The sequence below is a fragment of the Lepidochelys olivacea genome (genome assembly GCF_965140295.1).
Source record: "Lepidochelys olivacea isolate rLepOli2 genome assembly, chromosome: 2".
Taxonomy (NCBI): domain Eukaryota; kingdom Metazoa; phylum Chordata; order Testudines; family Cheloniidae; genus Lepidochelys; species Lepidochelys olivacea.
The window spans coordinates 259,892,075-259,904,794 of NC_140412.1; the positions used below are offsets into that span (position 1 = coordinate 259,892,075).

General features: G+C 48.2%; 1 protein-coding gene and 1 long non-coding RNA gene across 3 annotated transcripts in view; one reads left to right on the forward strand and one right to left on the reverse strand.

Moving 5' to 3' along the window:
- LOC311515259 overlaps positions 1–12,525 on the forward strand; it is a 55,397-nt gene extending 42,872 nt beyond the window's left edge. Inside the window, exon 3 of the long non-coding RNA XR_014710091.1 lies at positions 12,405–12,525. This is a non-coding gene — a long non-coding RNA (uncharacterized lncRNA). The remainder of the gene's footprint in view (positions 1–12,404) is intronic.
- CRHR2 (corticotropin releasing hormone receptor 2) overlaps positions 395–12,720 on the reverse strand; it is a 246,267-nt gene continuing 233,941 nt past the window's right edge. For both annotated transcript variants that reach the window (XM_084618204.1, XM_084618205.1), the window contains one exon: positions 395–1,519. In XM_084618204.1, coding sequence (XP_084474330.1) covers positions 1,379–1,519 — 141 coding nt within the window. In that variant the 3' untranslated portion in view covers positions 395–1,378. The remainder of the gene's footprint in view (positions 1,520–12,720) is intronic.

Consider the following 12,720-nt stretch of genomic DNA (forward strand, 5'->3'; position numbering starts at 1 on the left):
TGTTGCTGCTAACCTGAACAGAACAAGTCACCCAGGTGCTGGGGGAGATTCTTTTTTCTAGGGAGAGAGAGGATATTTTATAACCTGCTTTCTTCTTCGCTACTGAAATTGAGTGTGATGAAAGGAACTGTGCCCAGCAATGGGATGTCATCTAGGCTCTGCTCTTCAGGGATCGGATGCAAAGAGAATACCCTGAGAATGGAGGAATTTCTTGTTCCTTTGAAGGGCCCTTTTGCGGTATGTTTTTTTCAAGTGGGTTCTCTTTGTCCAAGATGTTTTGTTGCTTTCCATTTCCCATGCTTAGGTATCAAACGCTCTCATTAACACCCAGACCCCATTTCCTCTTTCTTCCCAACCTAAAAAGCCATCTTGATCAATAGAAACCAACCCAGAATAGTGTTTATTATTGAAAATATACAGTATTTCTGAACATCACATAAAAAGCCTAGTAGATACGTTTGCTCTAGTTCAAAACACAAAATAGAAAGTCCTCGTGCAGCACTTTGCACCTTCCTCGTAATTCAAATATCATCCCCGTCACCATCAGCGTTATGAGTTTTTACACAGCTTCCCTTTTATTTTATTATTTTGAAACCCAAGCAATACAGCTGAGCAAATCCTCAGTTGTCCTTTCCATGCCACCAGGTAAAACAAAGAGGTCCGGTGGCTGCTTACACAATTTCAAAACTATTCGGCTAAGCAGAGATGAAACACAGTACTTTATAGAGAGATCCAGAGATACGGCTGAGTTTGTCCGTTTCAAAACCTCATATGTGAACAAGGCTGGGTGCCAGCAGGACAAATAGCTGGCTGTTAAATAGACCAGTGATTCCCTAATCCAGCAGAGGGAGCAGTGGGGAAGATACACACATCCCGATCCCCCCAAACACCTGCCAGATCCCCTTTTGCCTGCTCCCTTGCTCACTAGGCAAGACTTTTACCAAGCTCAAAGAAGGAGACAGACAGACAATCTACAGAACAAACCTGTTGAAATCATTAGGAGCTGAAGTGTGGAATGAGGCAGGCAATTTGTCAAAACAGTCTCTTTAACCACAATCCTTAAAGAAAAATGAAATCGATTGTTCCTTCCACCAGGTTTTTCCCTTTGTCATTAGATGCTGAGAATCTCCGAATGGGGCTACCAGTTTTAAATCCTATTGTTCCTAAACCTGCTCCCCTCTCCTCCCCCCTGCACTCCTTTCTTTGTTATATTTTTGGCCGGTTGCCTTAAAGCAGCCTCATATATAAATGGTCAAATGTCCACCAAGACACAAGGGAGCGTCTCGCTGCAAGAAGAGCACAGTACTGAGAAAAGGAGGAAAGACAGACAAAAAGGGGAAGAGGGAAAAACTCTGAAGGTGGCTGGACGTCTGTGTGGTCAAACTGCTGCCGTCTGTTTGATGCTGTGGAAGCTGATTCTCGTTGGGGAGGTGGGAATCGACATAGCTCGGGCCACGCGCACCCGCAGGGCGTGGTGGTCCTGCCAGCGATGCCAGCGTTTTCTCGCGGCCGAGCGGACCTGAGGGGAGAGAGGGAAGGGTGTGAGTATTCAGAAGGAACCTGCTTCTCCCGTGAAGAGTATGCTGTCAACTTGAAATCGAGTCAATTTCAGAAAAGGGAGGTCCGAGTTCTGCAATGACCCAGAGTCTCCTTTGCTAATGTTGGGGGCTTTACGGTCTAGCTTATGTGCGCCTACAGCCCACATTACCACAATACTAGAGCACCTCATAATTAAGGCCCCCATTTTGTCATGGGGATTTTTAGTACAAGTGACAGACACGTCAGAGGCAATAAAGTAAAAATTCACAGAAGCCCGTGACCTGTTTGTGACCTATACTAAAAATAACCGTGACAAAACTGGGAGGGAAAAGGCTCCAGCACCCATTCTTGCTGCTGGGGCTCTGGGGTCCCCCGCCACCCGCGGTGGCTGGGCAGTTGTGGGGACCCTGGCTGGGAGTTCCCAGGGTCCCCCAGCCACCCATGACTTGGTGCTGCGGGGTCCCTCTGCCGCCCATGGCTTGGCACTCTGGGAGCCCCTGCTGCCTGCAAGAGCTGGGAGTTGCGGGGCGCAGGGGAGCCCACTGCCCGCGGTGGCTCAGAGCTCCAGGGGGTCCCCGCCCATGGGATACTCTGCAGCTCCCAGCTGCTGCAGTCGGTGGGGGGCTCCGAGCCACCGCGGGCAGCAGTGGACACCACAGCACCACAGGCTGAAGTCACGGAGGTCTCTGGAAGTCATGGATTCCATGACTTCTGCAACCTGCATGACCAAATCGTAGCCAGAACCGGGGCTATACTGCAATGAAAAACCCGTGGCTGGCTCAGGCTCACGGGGCTGTTTCATTGCAATGTAGGCTTCCGAGCCCAGGGTGGGGCCCGGGCTCTAGGATTCTGTGAGGTGGGAGGGCCCCAGAGCCTGGGCTCCAGCCCGAGCCCGGAAGTCTCCCCAGCAATGAAACAGCCCCGCAGTCCACATCGGCTGTCACAGGCCAGCCGCGTGTGTCTAGCTGCTGTGTAGACGTACCCTTAGAGCCTCTTTATGCCGCTCCAGCCATTTTATTGGGTGTAAAGTGGCAACAAGGGTCTCATCCCTGGGTTTGATTCCTGTCTTCGCCACACACTTCTTGTGTGACCTTGGGCAATGAGTTAGCGTCTCTGTGCTTCATCTCCCCCTCTGTAAAAGGGCTGATAATGCTTCCTTTTCCCCCACCCTTTGTCTGGTCTATTTTGGGTGCAGGCTCTTCACAACAGAGGCTGTCTCTTACTCTGTGTGTGCACCGGCATGATGGGGCCTCGGTTTCTTTTGAAGACTTCAGGCGCCGCGCTAATACAAAATCATAACACACTTGTACCTAACAATCATAGCCAAAGGTCTTCAGATCGCAGTGTGATTTTGAAGGTGATGTGTCCCTGTAAGCTGCTGCCCACTCCCAAACTTGCACATACTATAAATTGGGTGCTACCCACATTCCCTGTTTTCCTAGTCCAATTTCCATAACTGTCATAAAAAGAGACTTGAATTATGAAATGGTGATTTTTACCCATATAAAATAGACTACTGACCCCTCCCTGGGGATGGAGTAGGTTTTCTGCAGTTATGTCAGAAGCAGGCTGATAATGCTCAATTGTTAGTTGATTCATCGGTTCTTTTTATTGACCGTGTCTCGTACAAAAAGAAACCACTGGCCCATGGGAGCGGCAGAAAGACAGGTGCTGATGTGTGCTACAGAGATGCAGAGTGGAGAGAAAGTCAAGTCATAGCCTGGAGGCTTGTTTGCCTCTGATGTTGCCCATAGGCAGCCCAAGGTGGTTCAGTATAGAGCAGAGAAGGGATATTTCCCCCCCTTCTGTTTTTAGGTGAACACACACAATAATGATATGAGCATCACCGTCATGGGAGGTTTTAAGAACAGGTTGGACAAACACCTGTCAGGGATGGTCTAGGTTTCCTTGGTCCTGCCTCAGTGCAGGGAGCTGGACTTGATGACTTCTCAAGGTCCCTTCCATTTCTATGATAACACAAGGATGGCACACAAACATGCTGTGGGTCACACAGAATCTAAGGGGTAATGGGGCGGTTGGAACTATCCTGTACTGAACGTGGGCTTTCCCCTTCCTTCCTTTTGCAGCACATTCGAGATCTCCCTTTGCACATTCCACACTCACACACAGACAAAAAGTCACCAGATGCTGAGATTTCATTAGGGAAGAGTTTCCTCCCAGAGTGAAATCCACCCCGTGCAGGAGACCAACAAAAGGCCTAGCTCCCACTTAAGCCCACCTAATCAGTGAATTTCACACACACAGCCCACCCCGTGATACAGAAGGACGCTTGTGTGGCTCTACTATGTAGCCTGATAATTATCTCGCAGACAGCTTGACAGTCCTGACATAACTAATGAACCCCAGGTGCTCGCAGAGCAGCACTCTAGTGGGTCATGGAAATGATGAGTTATTTAATGGCCCCTGTATGCTTCTGAGCAATCTGTTTTGACCATCTGGATAATGAAGCCAGATTAGGTTTATCAATTGAGCTTCAAGCCAATCAAGTCAAATAGAGTGACCTGGAGATAAAGACGTGAATTTGAACAAGAAGTGGTTCGCACGCGTTCACGAGACCGCTCTTGGCTTTAGAAGTGTGAGACAGGACAATGGGCAATAACAGCAGTGCTGAGCTGTACAGCTGAAGCTGCCATTATGGGCCATACGTGTGTAAATATGCTGCATGTTTAAGGAGATGAGCCGACACACACCTGGCAGAGCCACTCTGAATCCGACGACGCCCAGTGTGGGTTAGAGTCACAAGGAAAAGTAGACAGGGTGCCGCTGAGCATCACCAGGCCTAACTTTTAGGCACCTGGACAATCACTGGGATTCACAACACCTGAGCTCCCTCTACCATGAATGGGGAGAGACGGGCATCTCAGAATGGGATTCATAAAAGCCAACACACTAGGTGAGGAGCCGCCTCAGCTGGCCAATGGGCGATGCCAAGGGGAGGGATACATGATAAGCCCCATCCCTCCCAGAGAGAGGCACCTAAAGCCTGGGCTGCCAGGAGGCACCTCCCTGAGCTTGGGATTCCCAACTGCAAACTCTCTTGGCATTAGGCACCCATGTCATTGTAGCAGGAGGTGATGGTGCCACTGTCTACCTTCTCACTTTCATGCCAGTGGTTATGGTGGGAGACACCTGGGTCAAGCCCCCCCTCCACCTGAGGGGAAGCACAGATGTGAGTTGGGGTCTGCCACCTCTCAGAGGGGCGCTCTCACCCCTGGGCTACAGGATATCCTGATGTGGGGCTGCCCCAGTCTCTCCTGTTGAAGCGGTTCCACCCTGGATTATTAAAAAAAGACACTGGAGCAGGAGAACTGGATGCTGGGCCAGCCAGCTCCCAGGGCAGAGCTCTACCCAGGAGCCTATGGAATCGCTCTCTCAAACTCTCTCCGCTTCATCATTTATACAGTGCTGAACATCAGAACACCCCAGGGCCCAGTGGGTAGAGCATACACTAGAGAGGTGACAGATCCCTGTTCAGACCCCTTCTTCTCAGGCAATGGTGGGACTTGAACTGGGGTCTCCCACATGCCAGCTGAGTGCTGTAACCACTGGGCTGAAAGTTTTAAAGTGGATGCCATCATAACCTCTTCCTCTGGCTGTTTTGTGTAAGCTCACCCTCTAGGGCAGGGGTCTCAAACACGTGGCCTGGGTTATTTCCTGCAGCCCGCCAAGCTGCCCGGCAAGCTCCCTGAGTCCCCCCAAACCCCACGGAGTTATTTCCTGTGGCCTGCCAGGGTCCCCTCCCCCTGCTTCCCCTCCCCCTTCCCCCAGTGCGCCGCGTCCCTACTCCTCTGCCTACATGCAGGTGCTTCCCACCACCAAACAGCTGTTTTGTGGCACTTAGTGCTTTCCAGGAGAGAGAGGGAGGACTGGGGGAGCTGTGTGCTCAGGGGAGGAGGCGGAGAAGAAGTGGGACAAGGACAGGGATTTGGGGAAGGGGTTGGAATGGGGGCAGGGAAGGGGTGGAAAGAGGCGGGGCAGGGGCGAGGCCTCATGGAAGGGGTGAAGTGGGGGCGGGGCCGGGGGCAGCGTGCGGGGAAGGGTCAGTGATGCGGCCCTTGGGCCAATGTACTTGTCCTCATGTGGCCCTCGTGGTGATTCGAGTTTGAGATCCGTGCTCTAGGGGCCTGATCCAGGAGGTGAGGTCTGACCACTTTTATGGGCTCAGGTCCCACAGGAGAGTTAGGTGAGGAACATCTGTCTCCCCTCAGTTTGTGCACGGTACTAGGGCTCAGGCGTCCATCTGCCTGGCATGAGGTGGCCATGTGCATGCTCGGAGGCGAAACATAGGCACCTAGGGAACTTTTACTGCAAAAGTCTACGCGCCACACGAGTTTATTCACCTACGGCATTTGGGGGCAGCCGAGCGGGCGCTTTGTGCATCCCAGTGGAGCCTGTTTCTGGAATTTAGGTACTTAAAGTGGCAGTTAGGTGCCTCAATCCTACCATGCCTCTAGCCCGATCTAAAGCCTGTGTCTAAAGCCCAAGCAGAAAAGCGTAATTCTGAATTTACCTCTCCTCACCATGCTCAGCACTGAAACTCCGGCAAGCGCTCAGCTAAAACTGAACTTTTGTATGGAGCATTTCAGGGGAAAAATAGCTGTGGCGGGAACAGCAGCATGTTAAAAAAAGCAACGAATACAGCCCATGGTGAAAGAAAAATACCATCGACCTTTAAAAGTAATCTGCTTGACACCTGAATTGATCTCTTTACGACAGATGCTGTGCCTCTCTATTTAGCATTTTGGGAGTCAATCATCAGCTCCTAGCAACAGCATTAGTATATCAATGACCTGACATTCACAGCATTAGCCTACCACAGCACATGGAGGCATAAAGCCACAGACACCGGCGTCAATGGTCGAAGCGCACACACACAGCTGGAGAAATCAAAATTACCACCTTTGTCCCTATAAGTGTCAATCACTTGAGATAACAGAGGTTGTCTGTGCTATCAGATCACAGAGTCCAGTTCTCCAGGCTGCAACTGTTTGGTCAAACCATTTGTTGCAAACAATTTATCATGTGATTTGACCCTTTCTACCCTTTGCAAATTGTGAACTGATCCTGCCCTTCCTGAATTTGTTCATTCCTTGGAATTGTTTGTCAAATACTATTTATCAACACATTTGGGCCTATGGGTTATCATGGGTTGTTCACTATTCAGTTTGTAGAATCTGGGCTGTGGGATTGGTCACAGAAGTCACCTGGTTATGGTTTTGGATTCCTGATTGAATGACCTATCCCAAGCATTCTCAAACCTTTGCATACTATGGACCACATCTTATTGGAGAGACTCCTGTGGATACATCCATTCCCACTACCAGCCATAGGGACCATCATGGAAGGGAAAGAGAGAGGGATAAAACCTGCAATACTCTCCCTTGACCATAGTAGTCGGCTAATTTCTTGCAGCCATCAAGTAGAAGTGTGTGCTAAGAAAAAAGTGGAAGCAGAAGAGCGTAGCTGCCTTCCAGATCTGTTTTGGGAGGATGTTTCATGTGTCACGCAGAATGAAAGAAAACTAGATATGTTTGTACCATCCTTGACATGGTGGGGACCCAATCACTTGGGGCCTCTAGGTGCGAGGGCAAAACCCATAAGTAATAATAAAGTAGGAAAAGGGGTGGGAAGGGCCTTGGGTTGAAGACATGAAGCTTGAACATGATCTGGTGGAAAAGAGAGAGCAAATGGATGCATTCAAAGAAGGGGCAGCTTGGTGAGATCAATGGGAAATGATCTTGGATAGAAGGGAGGTGATATAGGTGTTGGGTAGGTAAGAAAGGAACAGGCTGCAGTAGTTAAGGTGGAATGACAACAGTGATGACCATTGTACCTGATTGTATATGATCCCGGACTGTTCAATGTTGCTTTGCTAGTGGCTAGGTGGATACAGCTTCTAGACTCAAGAGTGCCTGGTCTACAGGCCACTGAAGTAAATGGAAAGGCTCACACTGATTTCAATGGGCTTTGGCTCTGGCCAAGAGTTATCACAATGTTTCCATAAAAACAAGTCCAAGTGATGAATTCACTAACAAGTTCCATCTGCCTTCTGCATGGAATGAGCTCACGCTATGTTCCAGTTCCCAGCATTGTGCTATGAACTGAGATAACTGAATTTACAACTTGGATTTTTGGTAACAAATGGATTTGGGGGATGACTCCTGGAGAAGCTGGGTGGAAGTTCCATTAAATTCACCCTGTAATCTAGGGGAGAGGACAAAGTGTGCAGCATCAAGTCTCTGACTTTTTTCATCGTTCGCTCTGTGCACCAAAGAGGTTCAGAAGAGAATCTGACAGTTATTCAGGAAGATCCTCTAGGTTAGAATCAGAGCTATTAACTTTCAGTTAGTGTCTCTTTCATCTCCCGCGGCATGCAACCAGATTGCCACTCCTTTATTTGCACAGACTGCAGCTGCAGCAGTCTGGGTGTTAGGTGGGCTCTTTTTGCCAGTATACTGTCTGTCTGTCTAAGTCCCTCACCATTGTATCTGAGGACCTACAGGAATTAGAAAAACAAGCAGGTCTTTGATTCTGGATTCTTGGTTTATGCTCAAAATTTAAAGTTTGGCTTAAAAAAACCCATTAAAATTATAATTACTTGAAATAGTCCCCTGCAGCATTACAATCTCAAACAAGACACCATCTGCAGTAAATGAGACTCCCTGTCAACTGACCAGTCATGTTCAATTGTTCCAAACTGTGTAAAGGGCAAAAAATACACTAATTGCGCAAACAAGGAAAAGTGCAATTAGATCTGAAACATTCACTAGCTCTTGTTGATGAACAGACACCTCCATGGCTTCCCCGGAATCAGTTGTCCTGGGGGCTACCCAAGTCTTCTATTTGGTAGTGCAGATCACTGCTGTTATGATGAAAGACAATCTCACATGTCATCAAAGCCAATGGGTGTGCCAAGCATACTGATTCAGGCTCAACAGCGGGAGCAATTAAGTCTGTTCATGTAGTAAAGATATATTGCTGCAAACAATGGAAGACTACTGCCCAAGGCAATAGGCCACATGACAGGTCAGAGCTCAGAGGACTGTGGGGCTTCCTTGGTTACAAAAGTTTAAACCAAGAACAGACCTGACTCATATTATTGATTTTTCACCTTATGGAAACAACTCTACAGGGTTAACGACTCAAGCCAGTGGGGGCAACCTTATCGATAGATAACTGGGGCAGGCAGTTTATTACAAACATCATCTCTATTTAAAGGAGCCCCCAGTTAGATATTGCCATTGGTTAATAGCTCCACATACACAATATATGTTGTCGGAGAAGTAACCAAATTTAATAAAAGTCAAAGCTCCTACATGAATGGATGCAGTTGATTATTTAATCTTATGAAAAGCAGCTCACATGGCCACTTTTTCATATCTGCAGATGGTGTGACCCAATAGTTTTATGTCACATAATTCTTTCCTTTTTTTCTAATATTTTTTTCCAGTTCATCGTATTACAATTAATCATTTTTCAGGAAAGTAGCCTTTTGGCACCAATTTAGCAAATCCCGGTAATGAATGGATGGGTGTTTGCCACTAATCAGACTGGACCTCTGGGGTTTATTTTCTAAGACAACCGCAGCAATGTGTCTCTATGCATGAAAATCTTCATGAAGACAGTGTGGGTTTTGCGTAGTTTTAAGGACACACAGCACACAGTGCAGACATCAGGACAAACCCAGCGCCCCCACAACTGCAGCATGGAATGTCTAGCAGACAGCAGGACTGGCCCACGTCCACAAATGGGGGTCAAAAGCACAGGGAGCCTACTCCTGGCACCGGCACCTCCTTTGGGCCACAACGCTCCTTCCACCCTAATACAGATGGGAGCCACAGGGTCAAGGGTTGGGGCTCCACTAGTCACAACATCCCTGTCTAGGGGAGAGGCAGGATCTAGGGTATGTCTACACAGCAAATGAAGTTGTGATTGCAGCGCAGGTAGCTACACTTGTGTTAGGTTTAATCTAGCCAGCGCGAGTAACAGTAGTGGAGAATAGGTAGTGGCATGGACCCTGAGTATGTATCCAGGGTCCCCAGCGGGCTTGTACTAGGACAGATAAGATGGGGTAGTGTGGGCTCACTACCACTGTTCCCCACACAAACTAGATTTAAAGTTGGCATGGGTGTTCTTACTCACGCTGCAGTCATGCCTTCATTTGAAGGAGAGGTTACTGCAGCCCTGAGGCTGTGCGGCTACTCTGGGGCCTGAAAGGGAAGATTTTGTCGCTCGCATGACCTTGCACTAAAGGGTAATCTCCAGTAGCAGTTCTTATATTCTCTTTGTAGGCCACCAGCCATCGGGCAGTGAAACCAGTACTGGATACACAATTAAACCTCCACCCACAGAGTCACATTCATTCAGCGGTTCTGAGGCACTCCCAATACATGTCCCTCAGGTTCAGAATGAATATGTTTTGATAGATGGCCAGGTGGATGACTGACTATTTAGATGGTGATTCATAGCTGGCTGCTATAATGAACAGGCTTCCAAGCTGATACATTCACTATAGGCTACTTTTAGCATAATAGAGTGTGTAGAGACAGATAGTGCCTGGGCCAAAAGGGGAAGATACTCTGAATCCAAAAATTGGACAAATTTATCCTTGCATTGTACCTAATTCCAAGGCCAATGAGATTAGCCATTCCAACCCTCCCTAATTACCCTTCTTTGCTAACTCATCTGTTATCTATCTGTCTAATGATGTAATTTCTTAATCTGGTGCTATCAATTTATTAAGCCATCTATTCTATGGCACTCTATTGTACCATCACTACTTTATGAGGATGGAGTTGTTATTCTCCCAGGAAAGCTGGTGACACCCCTCCAAAGGGTTCCAGAATTTGCAGGATTGCGTTTTTCAATCATTCCACGACTCCTCTGATGGCTTTCTGAGATATTATAAAACCCTTAAACACAAAAGAAAACATGTACTTGCATCTACAAGAGACATTATCCTTCCCCCTCACCATCTTAGCAGGTCATCTTGTCTCCATCATGCAGCTGATGAGGCAGCCAGGTCAGAGGCCAGTCCCACTGGTGGAAAACTCATTTGGAGTCTGATCAATAGTTGCCTGGAGAGATTTTTCTCTTCCTGTGCTGTGGATGTGGGGGAGTCTAAGATATTATCTTCTCCTCTACCATCATATCCATGAGGTCTAGGTGAGCGGAACGGATCGGAGTAGGGGGCAGGCTGATACATTCAGAATGTGAAACAGGGCAGTTTCTCTCTCTTTTCTGATGTTTTCAACTTTCATTTGGGAGGAGACCGACTGTATTTGAGGTGGTCAGGCTGACACCATGTAGACAATGTTGGAGAAGAAGAGGGCAAAAGCTCAGTCTTCTTTTAGTAGGGTTTTATCTAGCCTCACTTAACGAGGCAGAAAATATTCTGGGAATTCAGTGTCTAATTGCTTGTGAAGGGACACACATATCTCAAGGCTGAAAAAAGAACTCCAGGAAGGCACTGGGGGCAATGTTTTGAAAGTCAACAGAATTTAGGCTTGTAAGTCACTGAAGTGCTTTTGACAGTTTTGTCCTGGGTTCTTTGTGGATTTCCCTTCTTGCTTCCTTTTGAGGAGGCAAGACATCAGCTGCCTTTAACTAGCAGTACTTAGATAACCATACAAGAAAATACATAGACAACATTGTTTAACTTTGACAGTCTCACCAAGTATTGTCTGGGTTTCAGAACTCCCTTTTTTAGGGAAGATCATGGAGACAATAGTTATGAGACTGTTCTGGTTGCATCTGGAGTCTATGAAGCTCCTGGATCCTTACTAGCTAGATTTGAGACCAGGCTATGACTTGGAGAGGAGTATGACATTTTTGTCTGATGATCCATTTGTAGAAGATGGATGCCAGAAAAAGCATCCACACTGATATTATCAGATCTATCAGCAGCCCTTTAAACCAGTTACTGGGAGTAGTTTAGCCCACTTGCTTACAGTTCCTCATTGAGGGGGTGTGTGTGGTGTCCCCTCTGGCAGAGCCTAGAGGGCGGTATTGGGTATATTATTTTCTTCCCCAAGGACTCTCAAATGTGGGATACAGTAGGATTCAATCTTGTCACCTCTCCCATTCACTGTGTAAGCAAGGCCTCCAGGAGATTACAAACGCCTGTCAGGGATAGTTTAGATAATAGAAAAGGAGGACTTGTGGCACCTTAGAGACTAACACATTTATTTGAGCATAAGCTTTCGTGAAGCTCACGATGTAGCTCACGAAAGCTTGTGCTCAAATAAATTGGTTAGTCGCTAAGGTGCCACAAGTCCTCCTTTTCTTTTTGCGGATACAGACTAACACAGCTGCTACTCTGAAACCTGTCTAGATAATAGGTAGTTCTGCCTCAGTGCAGCAGACTGGACTATATGACCTATCAAGGTCCCTTCCAGTCCTACATTTCTGTGCTTCACCTGCCCCAGGTGTAATGCCATCGCTTCCTATCTACCCAGCCAAGTCTTCATACCACTCTTCTCACCATGGTATATGGTATACTTTTTCTAGTGTGGTTTACTGTCTCAAGGCCTAATCGAATCCTTGGGTATCTAGGTACGGCATATAGAAAGTAGCGTCCTTTTCCCTTTGCAGGTAGCCAGGAAATCGACTATCCTTTGGACCCCCCCCTGTGCACGGGGCCCATTGGTGCAGCATGGCGGTGCCTGTCACTGCACCCCGTCAGCGTGCCTTACAGCCTTCTCTGTCTATGGGGCCCACTGGTGCAGCATGATGGCGGCCTGCATGCAGCATGGTAGCATTTGCACAACGTGGCCTGTAGGGGTCGGCGGGAAGCCTGGGGTGGATGGAAAAGCTGCTTCTCAGTGCACACTCTTCTGTTCCAGGGCACCAGTGGATCCCAGCTCTTGGACACAGTATTTACCATCCAAGCCTTCCTGGAGGTAATGTTTCCTGCTGGGCTGCCCCCCAAGGGACGTGGGTCTCAGACAGGCACCATCCTGCACTTTCCTCAGTGCCATGGCTCTTGGGGGCCCAGCTCCTACAGTGTATACTCAACAGCAACACTAGAGACAGGCTTCTTCAGCCTCAGGTGTCAAGACCAGACGGAACTGTGACGATCATCGAGTCTGACCCCCTGCATAGCACAGGCCAGAGAATGTCACTCTGAGCTCCCTGCACTGAGCCGGTAACTGGTGGCGC